The sequence below is a fragment of the Pithys albifrons genome, chromosome 17 (assembly GCF_047495875.1).
Source record: "Pithys albifrons albifrons isolate INPA30051 chromosome 17, PitAlb_v1, whole genome shotgun sequence".
Classification (NCBI taxonomy): domain Eukaryota; kingdom Metazoa; phylum Chordata; class Aves; order Passeriformes; family Thamnophilidae; genus Pithys; species Pithys albifrons.
The window spans coordinates 4,229,556-4,255,376 of record NC_092474.1 but is presented as its reverse complement, the minus strand read 5'-3'; the positions used below and the strand labels follow the sequence as shown (position 1 = coordinate 4,255,376).

The window sequence follows — 25,821 nt, the reverse complement described above, 5'->3', positions numbered from 1 at the left end:
TGGAAGTTCATTTTATTTTGTAAACCCATTAAAAAGATGTCCATGTACAAAATAAGGACCTTTTAATAACATAATTGCAGACAAAGGAAAACTATAAAAATTCAACACATTAATACAAAGGTTTTTGTTTTCTTTCTGCATAATTCCTTGCACCTTCCCTACCAGTCTGCACACAAGCTGAAGTACAATTGTTAGAATGGTTAAAATTCAAGAGGCTGAACATAAAACCATTGGCTCTGCTGTAGGAATGTGTTGCTGAAAGATACAAACCCTGTTAGCTACAAGTAAGAGGCAAGAGTGAAGGAACTGGCTGAGGCTGCTGGAGGGTTATTGCGCACTGATCTGCTGAGAATTGCACCTCACTTTGCCTTCTGCAGATATTTAGGATATTCCTTAAGGGAGTACCAGCGTTAGACTGAACAGTGCTTTGTCCAGAGATGTGTGTTGTCCTAATACAGATTCAAAAATAAAAACATTTCTGAAGTAAAACCATTGCAGTCCCATCAAGTGTTAGTTGTCCACCAAAATTTACAGCAGTTGTGTATCAGGCTACTCTGATGTACAATTCAGTCTTCAGTATTGGATACTCTTGACTGCAAGTTTGGACTTAAATCCTTGATACACTGCCAGCAAAAGGTCAATTATAAAATTATATTTGGTTTTAATCTAATCTAATTTGTAACTTAATTTGCTCCTGTTTCTCCCCCCAAAATGACTCTCAGTTTTGAGATTTTATTCTTGTAACCACTAGTTGAGATTTCTGTAAAGTGTTTTCTTTCCTGTGTCCTCAATGTAGACTTGAGACTGTTGAGTGTTTTTCCAGATCCTCTGTTCTCCACAGTCCATGTCCCATGAGACTCATTATACTCCAGTTTCAAGTGTGAATGTCCCAGCTTTTAAGAGTTAAGTAAACATCTCACAATGAGCAAAGAGCAACTCGAATGCCTAGAGTCAATACACTTCCAAGGTTGGTTTGTCCTCTGCCAGGACGTAGTGCAAGAAACAGCCCCACCAACATAAGGCACTTACCTACATTACACGAGGGGGGCAGGGGAGAGAACTCCTGTAACATGCAAGTCTGGTGAGAGTCCCACTGGAGAAAACAAGATCTCGTGGACTCAGGGAGTGCTGCCCCTTCCTGGGGTGCTGCTGTAACAAAGTCTGCTCTGGAACAGGGGTCAGATCCTCCCGTTGGCAGCCACTTCGTTCACCTTCGATTTCTGGTGGTCGTATTTCACAGAAACAATAAGGAAAAGCAAGAGGGTTGCTCCTTGGATAGCAGCCAGCAAAAAAAAATAATAGTTTAATTGGCAGCCATTTATATTACCTGGAAAGAATGGGGGAGAAACAAATAAACGTTAATAAAGATTATACAAATAAAAATGTGAATCTCTTCCAGTTGAAGTGGTGAACTTTTCTGCAAAACCAAACCACATTTACATCCAACAATATAGTTTCATTTTTAATTATTCAGAGCAAAAGATGGCCCTGCACAATATAAGGGATGCTTTCTTTGTGCTCCAACACCTTAGACCAAGTAAAAAAAAAAACAACCCAAAATTAATGCTATTAAGAAAAATGACATAAAGAAAGCCTTTACTGTAATTGTTCTCAGCCTTCTTTTGGGACAAAGTTTAGAGTTCATGAAAACAGACATGGTGTCTTTGTGGGTTGATTTACCTTTGACACTCCCTCAAAAAGTTGTTACAAATTAGTGATCTGTACCACATTAAATAATGTTCAATTAAGAAAGCTCATTGCTAAAACATTATTCCTCTGTTAAGGAATGTGCACTGACTATTGCTGTACTTCCAAGAACAGTATGTTCCATTTCCAACATGCCCCATGAGCCACAGCCAACTGGACCATTATGATTATCAAAGAAGTTGCAGAAGAGTAAAAGAGTGACATACACATCAATCCTAACAAGCTGTTCATGCAGCACACCTATAAATGTCCAGATTAAATGACTTTAATTACTGAAACTTAAGATTCAATTAAATGAACTTATAATAAAACCTAATAAAATTAAACAGAGGCTTTCCCTGACATTTAAAATACAATATACGTTTGAATCTCCATTTCAGGAGCAGACATGTTTAAAGAGTAGTAATTATCCTTTATGAGATGGGATGTTAAACCCATGAAATCTTAGTTCTTGTCAGAGAAACAAGTCATTTCAATGGCAGCAACCAACACTGGAAGTGCCAGCAGGGTGAACTTTCTGAGCAGATTTTGCAGGCACTCAGTTCCCTCCAATGACATCATGAGTGGGGAGAAATAGAAGGTGCACATGGTTATGGTTATTATGCAGCAACTAATGAAAAATCCCAGTCATTTGTTCATAAAGACTTCTCCATATAATTCCTACCCTGGAAAACCAAAGTGAATTTCAGATGTAGATTTGATAACTTTCAACAATGTTATACCAAATTAAAATCGAGTAAGAAACAGTTAATGATACAAACAGTTCAAGCAGTAGCTCTTGTGGTGCTACAGATCCAAACCACCCAGGGAGCATTTCAAGGTGTGCAGCTGCTGGGAAAGCTCAACTGGACTAAGAAAGGTAGAAATACCCAGTTCTGACAGGTGTCCAAAGGAAAATCCACTGAGCTGGGCAGCTCATTCAACACTGACGAGCAAGACTCATGAAAGGTAACATCTTCCAGCTCTAACCAACTCTGGATATATTTAGCACAACCTAAACATTTTACAGAGAGAATATTAGGCACTGTCTTCTGGTAGGCTGCATCAGACAACAAAGGCAAGAGGCTAAAAAGGAACCATCATTAATTTGTATGAAATTATTATCCTCCTATTGAGCCTTTATCAGCTGAATTAGCCCTGCATGGAGTTGAATAAAAAGATGCTCTTTTAATTTTGATATTGACTAGGTGGAAAAAAAGTCTCAGTGTGATGATATTTTCATTTGGTGAGGGCACTTACATAAAGTTAAGGCTACTTGTCATCTTCTGCAGTTTTTAGAAGAACAACTTCTAAACCACACATGACAACTTGTGGCTTATGAACTGATCCAGACAACGTTACTTTTGGGTAGATGCAAATCAAGTTGAAATGGCAAATTCTCTTAAACCAAATTAAAATAAGTTTAGGCTGCACTTTTGAGCCATGTACACTCAGTAGCTCTAGCATATGTTTTAAGAACTTTTCACACTCCTTCTGTTGCAACTAATTAGCCCATTGAGGATGGTAGGATTTTCTGAAATTCCCAAGGTGCCACCTACTGGTGCCTGTAATTATTTTTAACTTCCACTGGAAATACAAAGCAGATGATTTGTTGGACTTTAAGAGTATAAATAGCTAGCAGACAGAAATGCAAAATTAACTCAGGGTAATTTCAATGAAGTCACTTGAAATGAGGAAGCTGAATAATCACTAAGAGAGAAACGGGTGTTTTACTTTCCATAACTACAGAAAGTAATTTCAGTACTTGATACCGAATATACTCTTCTTCTGCACCTAATTTAAGTACTTTTTTACTGAAATGCAAATATTTTAAAGCAATTTCTAGTGATAAAATGCAGTAACAGCTGAGCAGGTAACTGAAAGGCTTTACAGGGACACAGAATTAAATGTGTGTCTCCCACGCTTTCCTCAGGGCAATGCATCATTTTGCACAGTCACATTATTTCATACTTATGTGCAAAATGAAACCTTAACAAAGCAGTGGACAAATTAATATTTTTAAGATAATAACTGTGTTAAGACTCAACAGTTCCACGTCCTTAATACTTTACTAAAGGAAGCTTTCTACCTAATAGACTATGAATACACTGAAAAATACACTTACCAAAATCTGTGTGATTGCTCATCCAGCCAATTTCTTTAATAGACACCAGTGCCAACAATCCAGAGCCAACGAACGACCCAATCCCCGAGAAGAAAAAAAACAGCCCCATAATAGCACTCTGCATGGATTTGGGAGCAGCTGAATATGCAAACTCTAGACCTGCATGAAAAGATTTAAAAAAAATGCTATTGGAAGATGTAAGAAACAAGAGTAAATTGTTCTACTTCAGTGTTATTGAAGTTACAGATGTGTAGTGAATCCCTATCAGTTCCCAGGTCCCTCTAATTGCTTTATGAACTCTGTTAAAGGTCAGCAATGTATCGACCCATCAAAGGGACAACATTTGAGACACACACTTTGATCTTATTAACATGATGTGTAAAGTCAAGAAATCTTCTGAGCCAACACGTTCATTTTTCTGTCTAAAATTATCCTCAAAGAAATGTATTAAACTAACCTGGCAAGTTCCACGTTCCCCATCTCCCTTGTTTCTGTATTCCCTGTCTGTTGTGCAGTATTTACAAAGCATGTGGCATTCCCTGCTGACAACAAAGTGCTTAAGAACTGAAGGTCACCCTTGCATTGACCATGAACGTTTACTTCTCACAGACTCAGTGTCCATATCTCTGAATGTGCAGACAGAGAAATTAATTTTAACTGGAAAGGCAGTAATTAGTTTTAACTTAATCCTGATAGAGAATTCTCTCAGCTCATTGCTTGCTAGCCTATTCTTTTTAAGACTTGTAGATATGAGGTTTCAACTTTTAACTTTTTTCACTCAATTTTCAACCAATAAATGCAAGAAAAACATACCACTAGCCATCAATCTGAAAATCTGTGCTACTGAAATTGAGTACCAACAGAGACAGGGTTGGGCTCTGCCATGCAAAGACTAATGCTCATGATTAACTCCTTTTCAGAATAATACTCCTGTCAAAAATCAAATGGGATTATTCACATGAGACAATCAAATACATTCTATTCAGAGCTTTTTCTGACAGGTGAAATGCTTGTTTCAAAACAGTCTGCTTCATACTGAAAATTAATGCTACCCCATCTAGCATTTTTCTTGGCAAAGAGAGCATTATAGACCTGAGCATTGCATAAATCTTGCATTATAGACTGAAAAGTGCATAGATCTTATGTCTGGCATAATAAAGGTATACTTTACTTACACCATTACTAGTATTTGACTTTTGCTACTCCAGACAGGGTTTAACAGAAATGCACTGGCATTTCTTTCCAAGAGGAGGATTAACACTTCAAGCCAGACAGGCCAATTTGCCTGTTTGAGAGAGGAACTTTGTTCTTGTAAAAGAATCAGAAGTGTGTGTTCCCACTGATCCAACAGCATCCTGCACTGCCACCTGAGGCATCACTGATAACCAACAACTGCTTCTCTTTTCCTGTGCAAAACACCTTAGAATGGGCAAAAACAACCTGCCTGAGAGGGCAGGAGGGAACTGAAACATTCTTCACCCAACTCAGCTGTGTGGGTTCCTGTAAATTCAAACTGTAAAAAGAGAATCACTGCAGAGATGGAGAGACACCTGCAAAAGGGGGAGGGAAATTATATTTATTTTGAGAATTAAAAATGCCATTTTTTCCCCTAGGCTTTGCCACCAATATAGCAATTCAGATATTTCAAGGAGTGGCCAATCTCAAGAAAAATAAGCAGACTTACTGTCAGGATGCAGTAGTTTGTTTTTAGCCTCTTGTTAAGTTATCAGAGCTGGCACCAGTCTCCCATTTTGGTCACCAGGCTTCTGTACATTTTATAAAAGTTAAGCTCAAGGAAAACACATGAAAGGATCTGGATCACTTTTCTCTTTTTTCCTTTTACAGATATACTGGATGTGAACATTACTGATGGAAGAAGATCTGAAGACTCAAACCAAAAACCAAAATGGGGGTAACACTGGGCACTTTTTGCAATAAAATAAGGCGCATTTCTAAACTTGAATAATTTTTCCAGCAATGCTAATATTTAATCTGGCAGAAAGAACATCAAATCTTTTCTTTGCCTTCAGAGCTACTTGCCCTCCTGGCAGCCATTGATAACAATTTCATGCTACCTCAAACAAGCATTTCTGAAATTAAACCCTCTCGGTGGTGTTGTCATGTGAGATTACAATTCCCAGTTAAACAAGGGTGTGTTAAGAGGATTGACAGAATAATAAAAAAGATTAATGCAATGTGTGTCATCTTTTTAAAGGTACCTCAAGTGTAACTAATGTGGCTTAATAAGAATATGCTTGGGTTTACAGTAAACAAAAAACAAACTTACGTTTCAGCTCTTGTGATATTTAGTCCCTTTTTGTTCACAACAAACATTTCCACATCACTGCAGTTTTGTAGCCATTAACACTATATTTTAAAGCTGACTTTCATAGCACAATAGATGGCTTTATCAGCTTTAATATCAAATTGATAAAGTATACTCTGAGTCTTGAGAGCCCTTCTTAAAAATATTAAGAATTATGTTTAGATAACAATCAGGAGACAGGAAAAAAACCTTTGCAAAAAAAACCAAATGAAAGTGCAGTACACAAAGTAATTAAGCTCTGCATAGAATTACTGGTACATTTTTCCTAACAATGACCAAGAGTTTTTGAAGTTATAAAGCTGTTGGTACAGACCCAGCAGTGCAGAACAGCAGAGTATTCACATAAGAATTGTGTAAGCCTCAAAGACTTGACTTCTCATCAAGTCCACTAAAGCATTTGAAAAAAACAAACCCTCAGTTTGGAGTTCAACAAACAGAGAATTCTTCGAGTCCTTGACCTTTCCAAAGCCTGCAGATAGGGTTGTTTTTTCCTTGCAAACACCTAGAAACTAGTAATAGTTTGTAGACTGTGTAGAAGGGAAGAGACCAACTTATTTTTGCATGAACAACTGTATTCTTGATTAGTCATCTGTTTATCTGAGTTCAGATTTAATTGGCACAATTGCTAAAGTTGTAACTAAAAGAAAGTCATTTTACTCTTTTGCTAAAAATGCTAAATACAGCCTTAGTTTTAATAAGTAAGTAAATTAAGCAAGACTCCATCTTCAGATTTTTATGAGTTAGGATTTGTGACAGGTACTGTTCACACATAATGAATGCAATGACAGCAAAAGCAGATTTTCCATTGAATCTGAAGTGTTTAGTATCTTGGGTGTTTAAAGATAAATTCAGACCACATCTTACTAGTTGTTTATTGATGCAAATTAATTCAAGAATTTTCCTATACATCCCTGGGGAGGGGACACCCCCCTTCAGCCATTGAACACTTCCAGGTTCAGCCAACAGAGAGGGGAAAAAACCCAAAACCCACATTTTTTTTCTACTTGCCAAGCAACCCAACCAGCCTGTTTTACTGCCTAACAACTGTGATGAGAGCAGAACACATGTAACCAGAAACCTGATGGAGCAGAAGTTCTCTGTTCCACTAAGAGGGGAACAAATGGGCCATGTGACAGCTGGGGCTACTGCCAGCAAGATCTCAGAATTAGAGAATCTCATTTTAACCCACTGTGCTTGCCCAGGAATGAAAGCAACCTCCCCCAGGGGAAATGAAAGCAGGAGATTCTGTCACAAGGAATCGAAGAGAAAGAGCTGCAGGTAATGCCAGTTTGAATGGATGGTCTTCAAAGTTCAGTATTTGCAAGCAGTATTTCAACACATTAATAAGTAACTATGGTTAAGCAAAAACTAAATGATTTTTCCATCAAGTCACTGGAGGAGTTCTAATACACCAAACAGAACCTGATTTAAGTAGTGTCAATTAGCTACTTACACTCTCCTGAAAGGTTTCTGTTATTGGTAACTAAGCATTGCTCCCAAACATTAGATGTGCAAACACTGTGCAAAGAGACTCCCAGTAGCATTTCACTTGTTTAATCCCAGTACACCAGTGTTAGACCTGCCCCACAGACAACAGGTGAGCTGCCTGTGCTCTCCTCCTGCTAATGAGCCCTGCACATACATGAAACAGGGCAGAAAATCACATTTTACAGTCCTATTCACCCTCTCCTCCCACTTCACTTTCAGCCAAACAATGAGTATGATCACACAGCTGTTCTGGGCACGTAACACAGGATTAGGAAGTTGAAGATGTCTTGCATTTCTTCAAGACAGGCAAACTTTGAATGGTATTTCAGTTTGTCTAGTATCTCAAACAACCACAGAAAAACTGATCTAGAAATAAAGTTTCAAAATAGCTACATCATTATTAATAGTCACAAAAACTTTTCTTATCCCAGAGGTCTAAAAACTCAACAAACATGAATTTAAACTGGTGGTAAATCTTTCTAAGGATGGCTCATTTCTTCCCTTTTCCCTCAGAAAGGTGTTTCCACTTACCAATCAACTTTCTAAACTGTAGCACAGTTTTTAAGCCACAAAAATTACAAAGCACAAATTGTATTTGCAAGACAGAGGAAGATTCAGAGGACACAACACTGCATTAAAATACAATATTGAAAGAGTATGTTGTTTTCCATTAGGGAAAACACTAACTGGATGCCACACAAATATTTTAAGTGTTGCCCTGATTGAAATTCAATTTTGGAAACAAAGTCTTATATAGCCAGTTTTCAAATGTGCAAACCCTGTGTGCTTTGCCACTTCTGTTAAGCTATATTGTATAATAATGTATTTGGGAACATTAGAGCTTATATGTAATGATTTGAGAAGTATCTATTTTCAAAGATTTCATCATTTATGACAGACACAAAAGCAGATTTAAAGCACACAAAGACTCTTACCTGCTATACTTGCAAATATTTCACTGAATCCAATCAGCACATACTGAGGAATCTGCCACCATATTGGCAAATCTGCAGCATGGTATGTAACATTCCCAATTGTCTGATTAATTGTTTTCACCTTTACAATTTTCAGTCTGTTGCTTTCCAGAATTCCTGTGTGGAGGGGAAAAAAGATTGACCTAAGATGCAAACATTGTTTCATCATATTAAAAATTAAATTAGGATTCAGTCCTGAACTGCAATTACAAATTACACAACAGGAATGTGCATTTATTTATTTCCTAACATGAAGCATTTCAGGCTACTCTGGCCATTGTTATTTCAAGACATACAGTTGTTCTGCCATAGAATTAGTAACTATATTTGTATTCAATAGCAATAATTATATACTTAACCCTTTTGTGGATGGATCAGTCAAGAGCTTTTTTTGGGCTATTTTTAAAGACAAGCTCATTTTCACAAACTACTGCTCTGCAGTGTTGAACCATTTCACCTGCCACCATAGTATTAATAAATGAGAAACTATTTTGCTTATCAAAAGGGCTACACTAGTCCTGCAGAACTATGAAAACCCTCTATGAATATGATTATGACATTTATATGACACTTTTCATCCAAAGAGATCCAAAAGCTCATTAGAGCTTGATTTACAAGCAAGATATTGCATAGAAAGTACTTCATATAGAATGAAAAATAGACATAATAGTGTGAAATATAAGCATTTTTAGCTTGCTCAACACAACAGTTTAGAGTAGAAAGTGAATATCAAATAACACTGCAGGGTTTGGCTGAAGTTGCCCAGATTAAACTATTGGACTCACTGTTATATAAAATGCACAGAATAACTAATAGTTAACAAAACTCTGCTTCACCCAAAAAGGACCTCTATAAAAGAACTCTCAATATCCTTGGAAATAAGGTGAATTTATTCATCAGCAATTCAGAGGAGCAAGACTGAGTCAATGACACTGCCTCCTACAGTGCTTGTTACTCACACATCCTCTCATTTACTGCCTCTCAGTTTTGGTCCCTCTCTGCTTACTGAGCCAAGATCTGACCTAATCTTGGGCCACAAAATATCACTCCCCTTACAAAAAAATAATTGTCCAGGGCTTAGATGTGATGCTTCATGCATATCATACCAGGTACAAGAGATTATGTACAAGTGGTACATCTGCTTCCTCACTTCCAGATTGTTCTTTCCTATAGAGCAGCCAAAGGATGACATGGACATTTAATATTTAATATGTTGGCTGAACCACTTTGAACCCTCTTGACAGCACTTTTCATATAAACAAGCACAAAATTTCTAATGCACAGTAGGATACCTGGTCTCCCATTTCTTCATGCTTTTGTTTTTATGCAGCTGCCAAACATTTTAGGAACTTAATTAAAATGCAAAAAAGCAGCACAGTCACCTAAGAGCTTAGACAAAATTTCATTCATATACATCCAACAGAAAATTATTGCACCTCAAAACATCTATTGATCCTTCATGTGTTTATATTCCTCACAACATAAGCAGATTTAGGAGGCATTTAGCCACATAGGAACATAACTGCAATATAAACTTTGCCATAAATTTATCTTCAAAGCACTTCAGCATCCAGAATCTATTGATTCTTCCTTAGATTTTGACAGACAAGCTTCATGTTTAATCTTACGGTTTTAGTAGTTAAACTCTATAAATGAAGTAATTTTCCAGCTGAATAACCTTAAATATTGCTGCTCAGAATTTATGATAAAATGCACAAAGCAACAGCAGATGCTCATTAAATCTAATCAGTTGTACTGTTACAGTTTATAAAACATTTTAAATAATCTAAACTATCTAACAGGCAGCCTGAGTAGTGTCCACAACTAATGCCTGTTAGATGAGTAGGTTAAAATAGAAATATGGCACTAACAAATCACTAGGATATTTCCATGATTACAAGTTGTTAACATTTTCATATGTTTAAGATTTTAATCAGTATCTCTCTCTAAAGCAGAAGTGGTTCAAAGTAATATTGTATTTTAAGAATATTAAAATATGGCAGCTATAAATATAATTTAATGAGAAAATAAAAATTGTATGAAATATGTGAGCCAACAGAAGCTTTCCACCCTGCTGGAAATAAACAGTTTCCTACACCCCAAATTTGTGGAAACTGAAGCTCTTCCATTCCCGTTATAAAGTGATATTAAATTACTCCAAAAGGTTAAACTTTCCAAACAGATTGCAGATAACCACTCAAAGAATTCACCTTTTCAGCTTCTACTGTGGAAGAGCTGGGGAGGATCAAACCAACAAAATCATGTGTTACATTTGTAGGTGAATAGAAAAAGTGGCATTTAAAATTTTTAAGAATTCTGCTGTAAGAACCTACTCCCCAGCTTGGCTATCACATCTTGATGTGCTTTTGCCCCCACTACCAATAAAGACAGATATTGCTGGTTCTGAAATCCCTTGTATGTCAGCCTGAGTTCTATTTAAAGAGCTGACATTTAACTGTTTTACATCATCCTCTTTTGCAGTAGCAGTGTTCTAAGAAACATGGAATAAGGGAAACACTCCTTTTTAAGTTTAAATGACTTTGCTTTAAGAACTTTCCTTGCACACATACAAAGTGACCTTGGCCTAATAAGGTAATTATCTCTCTCACTGAAAGAAATCTTAATAGCCATATAAAGTGTCCCTCTCCCTAAAATATAGGGCATCACAAGTGCTGAAATGAATTTATTTAATGCTATAATGCTTTATCAATATGTTCATCTCAGTGATACCAGTGGAGGGTATAGATTCTATGAGGCATTGCTCAGAGCTGCTCAGTTCCACATCAGCAGCCCTTAACAACCTTAAATCATCTCAAAAGCAGCTGATTTATGGTTCCAGCAGAGTTGCCATCTTTTCCCTTTCATGCTATAGCTAAGCTATTTTACACTACACTAATTCCCAAACATTAGAGCACATTAAGGTAGGGAAGAAAAAAACCCAAAGTGGGAGGAAACTCTTGTTCAGCCATAACCTAAATTTATCATTTCAGATAAAGGGAAAGGTAAAATTTCACCTTTTTAATATTTGGAATTCAGACTGTATGAAGAAACCTACTTATTTCTGAACTGATTTGTTTTTCACAGTAAATAAATTCTCAACTTCAAGATCAAATGTTAATAAATAAGACAATTCCACAATACCTTAAGTTTATTTGGAGAGGATTAACAGCCTTGTATCCAAATGCTGGACACTGTTCAGGCAACTCAAACACTGATCATTAAGGCATTTGGTCAGAAAACAAATACTTCTCTTCCAAGTGTACTAGAAAGTAACACTGTCCATGAAAACCTTGACTCAGAAACTGGTTCTAAAGAGTATATGCAAAGTCTACTTCAGGCAAGAAAAATGGTCCAATTTAATGGCAAACATTTAGAACAGTTTAGTAAGTTTTTGGATACAATCCCTTTCATTGTGGGAAATGCATCCATGCAGTTGCATTCCAACTGTCCCATGAAAATGAGATCTGAATAAAGTTGAATTCAAGATTCACAAAGTTTTTTTAAAAATGCAGTTGCAAGTAGCTGGATAATTCACTGTGTAAGCAGATGTCAAAGCTGTTTCCTTACCTGCAGCAAAGGCAGAACACATGACAAAGAACATTCCAACTGCAATCCTCTTCAGCGAGGACGGGAGCAGCCCATTCCTCTTTAAAATGGGGTCCACCAATTTATCTTTTAAGGGGATGAGGATCAGAATAAGCACTGCATCAAACATGGTCAACCAGGCTGCTGGAAACTTGAAGGGAGATAATTCAAGGTAGCAATTTTATACTTCACGAGTTGATTTTTACTATTATTTTACAAAAAAATTATTTTTGATTGAACACCTGGATCCAAAATAAACCACCACACACTGACGGACATTGTGAAGAGAAAGACAAGAGTATGTAAAAGCTAAAGAAAACATTCAGTTATTCAGGTTTTCATTTAGTCTGGCTGTGCTGAGGTGGGCCTTAGTTTTGCTGTTGTTTTTTGGGGAGGTTTGTCTGGGGAGAGGGAGGATGCCCTGAACATCAAATGTTCAGAGCAAAAAGGTTCTTTTCCCAAAAGCAAATAATAGTGCACAGAGTTCCAAGGAACATGAAGAATAAGATTACTGGGCAGATGAAGAGAGTAATCTCAGAAAACAAAACACAGAACTCAAAGATGTTTTGCAAAGGATTTTTTAGAGCTCACAGTTTCAGAGGGCTCATATTTTAAGTGCTTACTCTGAACTAATTCTTGTTAAAACAAAAGTTAACTATCCAGCTAAGTCTGTATGAACTCCTTTTGAGAGATGAGATGGCCATTAACATTATCACAACATCTCCATACATCCTGAAATACATTTTATGGAAAAAAAAATCACTCTCCTTTGGGAGCTTTTCTGCCATTAAGATTTTCTTAGTCATAGAGCACCTGTCTGAGGGATGATTGATTGCATAACTCAAATCTAGCAAAAATTGTGCAGATCATTGAAATGAATACACCCATTTTTAAAAGCATTCAAAGTCAGTATTAATGGCCCACAAGTCAGTAAGTGATTTAATGCAATTAAATAGTCCCTACTATTTAGCTTCCAGTGATATATTCTAGTCTGACAGAACTAAACTTTTTTCCTACTTCAGCCATAAAAAAATATGTAATAGCCAGGTTCTGTGTATCTTCTATTATTAGGCTTAGAACTATCAGAAATATGCCACAGAGCAGCAGAAACAGAGTTTTACTAATGTAAAGTGAAATTCAATTAAAATCAAATTACACCTGTCAAATGAACAAAGAGGATGGTGTAAGACATGTATCCTGTCTCATTTACACAAGTCAGTAATTGACAGCAAGATTCACATTGGTATGAATGAGACAATTTCTACCAAGCTTAATAATATTTAACATCTGTTCTGAGCTAACAAACCAAGACAGTACAGGTAGATTTATACAAATGTTCTGGCTTGGGAGGATTTTTTAAAGTTGCCTTTAGAACATTGGGATACTGCACTATGCACCACCCTGACTCTCTGACCCAAACTATAGCACTGCTTTACCTGGTTCTGATGCAGATTCAGTTTTTGGTAATAAAGTGTCTGTGTGAATGACAACTCCAGGGTAGAACAGGTGAATATTTTCTAGAGATTTCTAACTGTGGACTCTCCATCCCTGGAAGTGTTCAAGGCCAGGTTGGATGGGGCTCTGAGCAACCTGGTCCAGTAGAAGGTGTCCCTGCCCGTGGCAGGAGGTTGGAACAATGTGATCTTTAAGGTCCCTTCAAACCCAAATTATTCCATGATTCCAAGATTATCCAGGATGACCGAGGGGCCTGTGACAATCTAAAGCTATGGCTGTAGTAACAGAGGAAGAAAACCAGACTCCCTAAAGGCTACAAATCTCAACCACTGCAAACTCCTCAAAGACCCAAGCCTGACACACTGTGGGCACGCAGCTCTCACTGCAGATGAGAGGAAAAATAACCTAGTTTGGCCATATAAAAGTATTCAGCAGTTTGATACATGAGGTTGTGTACATTACCTAGCAATCATCATATACTTTGAGAAATGCCCAGTGAATTCTGCTGAGTTAGTCACATTCTTGCTTCTTTTGAAATTTTGCAAAATTGTAACTGTCAATTTTTCTCCCTCTCCCATTCACCTTTTCCTTTGCTGCAAATATCACACCAGCAGTAACCTGTGTCAAAGTTTGTACAGAGACTGATTCATGTAATTAGAGTCAAGGATGTAGGAATTTTTTGTCATTGCTGAATCTGGTAAGAAAGAAGAGAAATACCAAATGCCTCTGGCACTGCTGTATTTCATACAATCAATCACTTGGTTTGGGGTTTTTTTTGTTTAAAATGTATGCTTTCCATCTTCCACTCTATCAGAAGCCTGCAGATTAAAGGGCATACACATATTTCACTCTTTTCATATCAAGAGGAAAAATGTCTTTCGTGGTATTGGGCAGGGGTGTCTGAAAGAGCTTAAGGAAAACCTGACAATGTAAAATGTTATATTACTGCTCCTTTTCTTAATTATCTCAAATCACTACATAAAGGAGATTGTAGGTCAGTATCCTTCAAGTAGGTCACATACCAATGAAGGTAGCAAAACCAAACTTATTTGTCTTAATGCTGTTATATCACCACAAAGGATTTCAAAATAAAACACAACTGAGGCGCTGCAGAGAAAGGAGCCAGTCACTGTTATGCAACACAGAAAATTCTTCTTCAGAGATACCATGACATTGTTCCATCAGCCTTGCCTCAAATTCTGCAAAGTTTAAGTAGATACTAAAACCAGGCAAGGTTTAAATCCATACTTTTGTTAGCAAAAGAGGCTGCACAACATGAGTGGTATTTTAAAGTCTTTCCAGCAGATGCAGTGAAAACCATTATTTTTTGAACTAATTTAATTAAACAAAATGCTCCACTTACAACCTGAAAACAATTCTAATGCCCAAAAAGGCAGTGAGGAAAGCTCAGTTTGACAACCAAAGTTCCATGTTCATTTCTACAATAGATATTCAGACTGACAATATTTTTATTTTTTAATATTCAGTCTGACAATGGGACTCTCAACTCCTGTGTGCACTTTCTTAAAAGAAAATAATCCACTTCTCTCTAGTGCAGCTGACAATATTAGACCATGACAACACATTGTTCATAATAACACAAAGTAGACCTGTTAACAACTTGCATTAATACTTTTTGGTTTTAGTTCTCTGTACCATTTCTACAATCACAAGATGACAGCTTTTCTTGGAAAATATTGATTGAACTTCTTTCAATTCAAAGTAAAGTGATTATTGATTAACCAGTGTAAGGTAACAAATGTATCCCAGACTCCAAACACTAATGTATCAGTTAAGGATGGGTATTGCTACTGAGCTTGCAGGAATGCTTCTGTCCTGGTTTGAAAACTTGGGGTACACAGATTTATAAGCTTTCTGCAAAGGTCAGACTTTGTCCACTGAAGGATAAAGACACTCCTAATTAAAGCAGTGAGAGTTACCTGAACACATTCAGAACAGGATGGTGTGAACTCCAGGTCCTTGTTGGCATAACAAAATCTCTGTAATGTGCATCAGAGTTCTAAATGCCCAATGGCTGTGGCCATCAATTTCCCCTTGGCCACCACCTGAACTTCCTGGAATTTTTGTACAGTACTTTGTTCATTTGCATTTCAGCTACAGAAAACATACTTGCTTTGCTCTGCTTACCGTATGAATGGCTTTGGTGTCATTTGGTATTTCAGGAATTTTTAGATGGAGACTTTGCAATACATATGTTGTCTGCATCTGGCATTAGGAAAGAAGAGGTGAGGTTACTTGGACAAGGAGTGCTCAGAGCAAGGGAGCTTTAAATGTTTAATAATTAACAACAATTATATCAGAGGTAGAGTGCTAACACAGCAAACCAAAGAGAACTATTGCTGGAAGATTACAAAATGCTTTAAACCTTACATTTATTTTTACTAAAAGCACAAAGAATCATTCATGTAATTTTAAAACCAATTCCTGCATATTTTATTCCTCAAAATGTATGTGATATCCTAAATCATCAGTAAGACTGAAATTAAATTAAGTCTAGACTACTTACCCTAACCTATATGAAACAACTGCAAGATGAACCAGTGCAATATTTAAGATATGTCAATTGGTAAATCTTTGAGTAGTAACTACAATTTTAGTGATTTTCTTTTCTTTCTTACTATTAAGTCAAAATATTATTTGAGAGTATTCTTAGAAGCCATTTTTCATCTCTCAACTTCAAGATAAGTTTCATATTTATGAGAGAACCCCCAGAAAAATGTTAAGATTAGAAATTATGTTTTTTTAGACATGTAAACTAGAAGTATAACCATTTGGAACTACTCACTTGAAAATACACTGTCCAGTAAGGTATTAAAGCCAGGAAGACAGGGATAATCTTGACAAGAGCTTTCACATCTTCTACTTTATCTTCTCTGAACGGGCCCCCCCGGGACAGCTTGGCCATCTCAAACAGGCTCTGCTTGCGAGGCTGATGAAGCACTCCCTGGCTTTCACTTTTGAAAAGAATTTGAAATATTTAGTTAAACAACAAAAACTTTGTTATAAAAAGCATACATTTCCAAAGTAAGTAACTCATGTAAGTTATAGCAACACAACCAGGCCAGAATGGGTCCTCAGCAGGTGAAAACCTAAGATGAAACTTCTTGTTATGAAGGTTTCCTTATTTCCCATCCTCCTCTGACCCCAGCCCTAAATAACTGGCAGTGTAATATGCAGAACTTACAATAATGTGTATTTTTTAATACTGTTTGTTAATTAATGATGGCAATTGAATTGTTTTTCAATCTGAGTAAATTAAACCTTATCTCTTACCAATGATTCAACCACCAGTACTCCATGGGCATCTCTTAAGAGTGGAAATATTTTGGCTGCTCATCAAGCCACTTACATTAAATGCAGATGACAGTGGGTTTCAAACCAGAAGGCACCCACAAACATGTCTAACAGAAAGTTAACTAATGCTTAGAAGCAGCATAGTCAGGTTACATTACAAATTCACAAACTCTGAACTGGCAGGACACTGCACTCAGGTGCAAACAGCAGCCCTGACCTTGCAGCATGGACATCCAGTGATCTCACAATGTGCCTCTCTCATCCCAGAACTCCCCGAAAGTGTCTCCAGGACTCCAGTTCTCAAAGGAAACCTGCACATTGTAGTTTTGAACTAACTAGTTCCAATTCCTGGGCTGATTTGCTGAATTCAAGTAACACTGAAGAGCTCAGCACAAACCTGTTAGTTGAATGTTCCACGTGTGTCTTCTTGGAACAACAGGAATACGTGAGGATTTTGAACATGTCTGTGAAGGCACTACCGTCAGGGGGTTTGGTGATGAAGAAACTCTGGCCACATAAGAAAACCATGAAGGAAATCCCAATGCAAACTGTTGGGATACTGTATCCAACGACAAAGCTCACATTCTGCTGAATGTATGCAATGCCTCCCAGAGAGAGAATAGCTCCCAAATTAATGCTCCAATAAAACCAATTAAAAAATCTTCTCGTGGCTTCTGGACCCCGATCTTTGACCTGGGAAAGATTAAAAGCAAGAAATTCAGTTTCTGAAGAAAATGAAGCCTGTTTATTAGAATTTAATCAAGTTCAATGCACTGAAGAGTTCAGGTTTCATTTAGAGTCACACTGGAATGATTTAAGTGTTTTGGGCTTCGCACGGTATTTGATGAAATGACACCTCACTGAGCTACACCATTAAATGAATAACCTTTTAGAAGCCCAGCACAGGGATAAAAAAGCCATGTACTACTGAGTGACAGCTTCCCCCAGAGAGGGCATTATTATTTCTACTGCACTGACTTTTACTTGGTCATTTCTCTACACAAAGCTCACTCAGATTAACATCCCATAGTCCACACAAGTTGAAGTAACTATTTTTTAGTAAACAAAATGTTAAGTTACTTAAAAATTCATGAATTGCAACGATTGCTTCTTCTAACTGTAAACATATAACAGTTAATTCTATTCCATTTTCTAAACCTGAAATGAATACTTGGTAATTAAACAACAAATTTCAATTTTAACCCAGTCCTAAAGCCTCTCATCAGAACATAAATTGAGGACTTGTCATTCTGACCTCAAAAAAACCCCCAAAACTAAATTTGGGTTTCCTGAGTGTCACAAGGCCCCAGTAAACATTTATCTCTCTAAGCCTGCATTGTTCATAGTGTTGTTTTCCTGCTTGAAGCTCTCAGTGTCTCTTCAGTGAAAGTAAAGACATCCCTGGCTTACAGAATTATCCTGTACAGTTTTCACCATCACTCTTTATTATTGCCTACCAAAAGTCACCCCATGTTTTGTAATTAAGTCACAAGACTCCAGCATCACTCATAAGAGGTGATGCAAGAGAAAATATGCAAGTTAAAATTTGAAATACATTAAAAAGATCAATTAGTCTGTAGAAGAATTCATAATACTGTATTTGTCAGTGGTTCTGACTGAAAGGCCATAAACAGCCATGCACCAGTTTTGTTGAATCAGTTATTTTTCACTTGCAATTCCAAATTTCCCATCTTCATTTGCCAGATCTTCCAAAGTTCCATGTTTAATTTGCTGTTTGAAAAGCAAGCTGTGTCTTGAAATAAGTTTTTAACACTGTCAGTTCTGATTTACAGTTTCAGGTTTCTCAGTGCTGCACAAACCCATGTATATCATTTAGCCAAGCCCAACCAAAGAAATATTAAGACATATTTTCCTATGCAGAGTTAATAGCACTGTTAGGCATTCTGGTACATCTGTTAGCATGTCAAATACAATCCTGGAGATAAACACAAGAAATTCTCCCTCTCTAGTTTCAGCTTGAGAATTTCCTAATTCTAAGTCACCACCTGCAGTAGTGTATTAATCTAGGAATTCCTTCTAAACCCCAAACAGCAGCAGGATATTAGCAAACAATTACATCAAACACAGCGCTCCAACTTGTGCAAAGTGTTACAATCTATTTTATGAAGTTTCCATTTCTTCATCATCAAGTCTCAGTTCTCTTATTTCTGTAAGGAAGATGACTTCTCATCCTCCCTCTTACGCATGACCTCACTGACATCTGTACAAAGGAAAGCTGAGAGAAGAAAGCAAACTTTGATATAGGTAAGAACAGGGCAAGCACAGCATGATGCTTTTAGCAAGTATTATCCCAGCCTCCAACCGTTGGCTCCGGAGAAACTTCCTGAACCAAGGATGGCTTCTGTCTATCGACTTAATAAATGCAGCAGTTCTTCTCTCCATGAACTTGTCTAACCTGCCTCTGAACCCAGGTCAGCTTTTAGAATCCATAATATCCCGTGGCAAAGAGTTCCCCAGCTAATCACACAGTGGGAAGAACCACCTCGCCTTGCCTGGTTTGAGCCTGCCCTGGCCTGGCCTCACTAGTTTCACCCAGCTCCAGGAAAGAACAGAGGAAAGCTGAGCTTTAGCCCATTCCTGGTCCATTTCTGCCTCTCTCCCCAACCATTATTTCCACAAAGCACTGACACATATTCCTTCTTGCTGCCTTTTCAAAGGTAGGAAGTTTTAGACTGATTGGAAACTACTGACCATGTCTGTGGCCCTTCCCTGACATTTCCATCTCCATCTCCAGTATCCTTCGTCAAACAGAGTGACCCAAAAGGAAGGCAGTGCTCAAATGACAGACACACCACAGACTCACAATGCAAAGAATCTATTTTCTCCCTAATGAAAGGAAATGTATGCACCAAAAATCCCATTGCAGGCACATCTGAAATGCCTCAAAGATGAAGAACTATGAAGATGTCTTGCCAATATCAGAAAACATGGTAGAGTTAAAAGGCAATTCTGTAGTTCTTTTCAAACATCTCACTGGCTGCCCAAAATGCCAGTGGATAACTCAGAATTTCCCCAGAATTTACACCTCACTGTGTCACAGCACAAAACATCTTCATAATGCATTTTAATAAGGGACTAAGAAGAAGAAAACCATGTCAGAATTTTATTATTTTACTTTATCAAGCACAGGTATTTTCCACAAAACTGCAGGAGTTCTCCCTTCCCCCTTATACTTGCATTATTTTCAATCATCCAGACAGAAAGAAAAATCTATCACTCCCTCTGCTCAATTTCATCTGTGCTCAAGCATAGCAGCACCTCCTCACTCTCCTTGTGCTACCAGCACCACCAGTTTCATTAGATTCTTAACATCCTACCAGCAACTGCAGCAGGAAAATGATGGACAGAAATGGCAAAATATACTGTGGATCCTGGATAGAATCAGTGCTCTGGGCTAAGGGTTCCACATCCCTGCACTGAGAGTCAAAATAGGTACATTTAAAAGATTGTGGCCCCATCAAATCAAACAGCTTAAAAAAATACTCTTGTAACTGTCCTTTAAATATAGACAATCCAAAAGCAGAAAGAAAAGTACAGTGACATTCTGAGTTTTATAACTGAGACTACACAGCAATGGATTTCAAAATAATAAAGGAATAGTTCTCAAAATCAAATTTTCTAATACAAATCACATATCAGAATGATTATGGTCAGATAAGATGTAATTAGGGCCATGGTTTTCATGATAAGGACTCCCGAGTGCCTGGCAGGCTCTGTGATGAGAATTGCCCAATCCCTACTTCATTTACAGCCACTTTCACCAGAGGACACACCAGCTCTGTAACTCTGCACTGCAGTTCTCTAAACCCATTTAGGATACAAGGTTACCATCCTGGAATCAGAACAAAATTTTAAATGCAACTGAAACAATGGGAGAAAGAGTAACTGCATCGTTAGTTACAGCCCCTGATGAAGCCATGACCCACGGCAAGTTCCACAGCACAGCCGTCCTAAGGTTAATACTTAGACCATGTTCTGACTTTGGAGAAAGATGATCCTTCCTCAGTTATCCCTCTCCTGGATTTTCCAACACCAACAATCCTTCTCAGAAGATGATTCAAGCATTAGCCAAAGCAATTTGTACAGCTTGAAAACAGTATTATACAGTTTGAACAATAAGATTCTATTAGATTCTACTGATTTTTATGTAAAGAGTCAGAAATCTAAACTGACATCATTTCTTCTTCATAGTTCCTGTTTTAGAAGCTTTCCTTTGTCACAAAGGGATTTCCAAGCTTTCATAGACACATCAGTTCAGTTCCACAGAACTAGTTGTCTACAAGTGTTGTTAATTTTGCTGAAGCTCTGTGTCTATCTGGTGCCTACCAGTCCCCTGGGACATCTGAATTCTGCCATCCTCTGCTAATGATCTTCAGTGTTTCTTAAACCCCAGCATTTCAGAGTTCCAGTATGTGTGTGTCCCTCTTCACATCATGACAGATCCAAAGCTATGAGCTTCCATTTAACTCACACGAAAGGAACAAGATCAGTCAAAAGTTACTGACAGTAGCACTTTTCATTTGTTCCTGCAATCAACTGACAGTCACAAGTGACAAATGTAACAAAAACCCCCCAACTCATCCTGTCAGCTCTGCGAGCAACCACACAGCAGAGCAAGGATGAAAACACAGAAGCCTGTCCTTGTCTTTAGCCTACAAAAGAAAGCAGAAAAACAGTTCTGTGCAGTCAAATTTACAGAATCCTGACCCTCCAATACATCCCTACAGACACCACTTATTCTTTCAGGTCTTCTGGGGAGAGTTCAGCAACTGAGCTACACAGTATTACTCAGTTGCTGCATAATTTCAAATTTTCATTCTAAAATTTGGCAAGTCCACATGTAAAGTCACCTTCCTGTCCTATCTATTCTGTTTCTGACAGAAACAGAAACAAATTATTACTGGCCTTGTGAATGCCATAACTTGTTTTCAAACTGCAGTCTTGGATATCCACAAGCTTCTAAGAAGTTCAACAACAGCAACAAAAAAAAAAGCTTGCAGTTAGTAACCTTCAAATCTTTATACTTGGTTCCCCATCCTTATGCAGAGGCTAGAAAATCTTAAGCTCTACAAATAAAGAAATATCATTCTAAAGCCATCTTCACACCAATATTTTCCAACAGCAACTTTAACAACAACAACAATTCTAGCACAGATTTCTGGCAGTTATGGACTGATAAATTTATTGACTGTGAGGGAAATTCAGAAGGAAGCGACACTGTGGATTAAAAGTGGTGTCTCTAATTGCCATAACCCAGAAGGAGATTCAACTATAATTAGAACAATGATTATGGCTGATACTAGATCAGTAGTCTGCTACTAATTCTGGCTTCAATGTTGAAGCTAAACCAGCTTTCACAATAATGGCAAAACAGTCATATTGTTTCTTAACTACAGAAAGTCACAAACTGCTATGTAGAACGGGAAGTGACAGCAAAACACTTAAAAGGGGAACTGGAAAGTGCCAGGTTATACGTCTCACATGATTAGAAACACTACTCTGAGGACCATCCGTTCAGATTTAGACCAGTCTGATGGATCAGCCTGCAACTTTTAGAAAAACAGCTCATTTAGAAACACAGTGAAGCAAAGCTGGTCTATATCTACTTTGCAGTAACTTTTTCTTCCCAAGCTGGCTGGCAAAAGTTAATCGATACCAACTCAGTCACTTTAACAGCACTTCTAAAAGCATCCATTTAACAGAAATTAAGAAACTACATCTTTCAACTTTAGAGAAAAATAAGTATTGGAATTCAGTTTCCAATGTTCCATAAAATTATTCTTCTCATTGTATTAAAGCTCTCCATCCAAACTCTATAAATACACTAAAGCTAAAAAATTCATATGGCAATTTTTAAGAGAACTGCAATGAAATGTCATTAACAGTGTCTGAAAGGTGGCTGTGCCAGCTAAAGTACACAATATATAACTCATACTTTCCTTTGGTATTTAAGGGGAAGAGGACAAATCTTATCAGCACACATCCAGCCAAAACATGTTTGGATTCTATTCTGGCCTCACCAGAATGTGGCTCTGGGAGACAGGCTTTATTCTCAGCAATATATATGCATCTCCCCAGCAGTTTGCTACATTCCTGTGCAGGGAGAAGGCACCCAAGGGGGCCCCAAACTGCACAAGGTAAGTGGTGTGCTGTAATTTATTTAACAATAGGTAAGCCAGAAAAACAGAGAAGGGGAAAAATTCAGTCCTCAGCAGAGCTCCACTGATTATCATGGACCAGAAAGGAGTATTTCTTTTGCTTCACCCTACATAAATCACTGTGAATTATCAGCAAACCTAGCCAAAAACTGCTTTCCTTGAAATCCTGGGGGAAAACCTTTACAAACCCCAGCTACAACAGCTACACTTCCATTGGCAATGGCTCTTCTTTTGCTCTGCTCCTGCCATTATTTATCTTTTATATTTAACGTTCATAAAGCGTTCTGGGGATAAGCAGTCAGTTTTGAAAAACACCTTACAAGATAAAGTCATATTAAAGCTATTTCACTTGATGGGCTCAGGCTGGCTTAAACAGAACCAATGCACTGGGGACACACAGTCCTAGGCTATAATAATGTTTTACATTTAGATACTGCCTTCCACCCAGAACTCCAGAACCTGGAATACATGAAATGCCAACGAATGACAAATGCAAACTGCACAACAGAGAACAGAGGTATGTTTGGCAAAGATGCTGTAGTGGATCCTCCCTCTTACAAAGGATTTCATGGCATTTCTGATACCTGCTCTAACCAGAACTCAGTGGGCCAGAAGACAGATGTGCAGGCAACAGAGCATTCCTATTGATACTGAACTACAAGCTGCCTCTCAGATGTTTTCTGTAAAGCCACTCGTTCTGCAGTGATGATCCAAGGAATGACATCACTGAAGCAGATCTGGGTAAGGTCATTTGCCAGGACACGTCCTTATGAGAACAGCCCAGGTGATGTGTTTACCACAGTGGGAGCACCTTCCCACCCATCACGTGGTGCAGCATCAGCCGGCAGGAAAACATCACTCAAGGGCAATGCAGTGAACAGAGAACACCTAAAGCATAAAAAACTCTTTGTTCTCTGCCCTTCATGTATCACAGGACAATCTGGCATTGCCCTAGAAGGCCCATGACATCCTTGTCAAAGCAAAAATGTGTATCCTGTACTTCATGGAATGAGCTCTGAGGTAAAATTAACTGGATACAAACTCCACAATGGAGCATAATTAACTATCCACTTAATGGCCATTAAGTATTCAGCCCAACTCCTCAGGATGGTGATGGCTTTGCAAATTCAGGTACCACAGGTAAGGTCACTGGGATCAGACACCAGACAGACACCAAAACTATACCGAACAGGGCACAACTCCACAACTGGCACTACACAGGGAACAGAGCTGGATGATCTGATCCCCTCCAAGCCTAAACACCTAGAGAGGTGAATCAGTAGGCACACTGCCCACCCCACCAAGGCAGGTAAAGCCCCTCTGCACCACTGCCAGCCACCCCTGGTCCAGACCGGCACCCACAAGCGGCTCAGCAGCTGCCAAACAATACTCGACCTGGTCCGCCCCGAACGGGGTGATGTTGGCCTTGACCGAGCCGACGCCCAGCCCCACGAGGACCAGTCCCACGAAGGTGGCCGTGGCGCAGTAGCGGGTGGCTCCCAGCTGGGAGCAGGGCGCCAGGGTGGCGTTGGCCGCCGGCGAGGAGCAGTTCTCCACAGGGAACAGGGGGATGTCCCCGCAGAGGCCCTGGCGGGTGTGCGGCGCGGCGATGACGGGGAAGGCCAGCATGCCCAGCAGGTACAGCGCCATGCTCAGGAGGATGGTGCCGAACTTGCCGAGCAGCGCGTCCGCCAGCCAGCCCCCGAACGGCGACACCAGGTAGGTGATGCCCATGAAGAGCAGCAGCGCCTGGCTGGCCTGGGCACCCTCCCAGTTGTAGGGCGGCCCGTTGAGGAACAGCACCAGGTTGGAGGTGACGCCGTAGAAGGCCACCCGCTCCAGCAGCTCGGCCAGCAGCACGGCGGCGCAGGCCAGCCGCCGGCCCTCGAACGCGCTCACCGCCGCCCGCCCGCGCTCGCCGCTGCTCAGCAACGGGCTGCGCTCGCTCTGCTCGGGCTCGTCCATGGCGGCCCCGCGTTCCCCTGGCCCCGGCCCCGGCCCCGGCCCCGCGTCCCCCCGGCCCGCCCCGAGGGAGCCGCACCGGCGGCGCCGCCCCCCCGGCAGCGGCACCATTGGCTGAGGGCGCCGTCACTCCGGGGCGGGACGTGGCGGGGCGGAAGCGGCGGGGCGGGACGAGCCGGGAGGGCCGCGGCGGGGCCGGAGCGCGTCCCTCGGCCCGGGGCTGAGGGCTGGGTACCCGGAGCTTCGCCGGGGCAGGCAGGGACTGAGGCAGCGGCTCTCTTCCCGCTGGTGTCCCCGGGCGCGGGGAGAGGCTGCAGCAGGGAAATGGATTTTCATGGAATCACACAACAGTTCGGATTGGAAGGGACAGCTGGAGACGAATCCAGTCCAACCCCCCTGCCAGGGCAGCGTCACCTGGAGCAGGTGACACAGGAACGCGCGCCCTGGTGGGTTGGGAATGTGTCCAGAGAAGGAGACTCCACGCCCTCCCTGGGCAGTTCCAGGGCTCTGACACCCTCAGCCTAAAGTTCTTCCTCGTGTTGAAGTGGAGTTTTTTGTGTTTTAGTTTATGGCTATTGCTCCTCGTTGTGCTGCTGGGCATTGCTTAAGAGTTTGGTACCATCCTCATGCTTTTGAGATATTTCTATGCATTAACGAGATCCCTTCTCAGTCTTCTGTTCTCCAGACTAACCAGGGCCAGCTCCTGCAGTATCTCCTCGTAACAGG

The 25,821-nt window shown here is 39.5% G+C and overlaps 1 protein-coding gene across 1 annotated transcript; it reads right to left on the bottom strand.

The window, feature by feature from the left end:
* Nucleotides 1-25,138, bottom strand: SLC15A4 (solute carrier family 15 member 4). The gene is made up of 8 exons (XM_071571971.1): nt 24,529-25,138; nt 17,352-17,647; nt 16,446-16,614; nt 15,788-15,865; nt 12,167-12,335; nt 8,561-8,716; nt 3,812-3,970; nt 1-1,327 (listed from the first exon to the last, which is right to left on the bottom strand). Exons 1-8 carry the CDS (start codon nt 25,096-25,098, stop codon nt 1,179-1,181), a joined length of 1,746 nt encoding a protein of 581 aa, XP_071428072.1. The 5' UTR covers nt 25,099-25,138; the 3' UTR covers nt 1-1,178.
* Between the last annotated feature and the right edge of the window lie 683 nt (nt 25,139-25,821).

Excerpts from the sequence above, each read along its gene's own strand:
- SLC15A4 (XM_071571971.1), bottom strand. The coding sequence starts at position 25,098 with ATGGACGAGCCCGAGCAGAGCGAGCGCAGCCCGTTGCTGAGCAGCGGC. Across the intron at positions 17,648-24,528 it reads CCCCGTTCGGGGCGGACCAG|GTCAAAGATCGGGGTCCAGA; the intron begins GTCGAGTATTGT and ends AATCTTTCCCAG. Across the intron at positions 1,328-3,811 it reads GAGCAATCACACAGATTTTG|GTAATATAAATGGCTGCCAA; the intron begins GTAAGTGTATTT and ends CATTCTTTCCAG.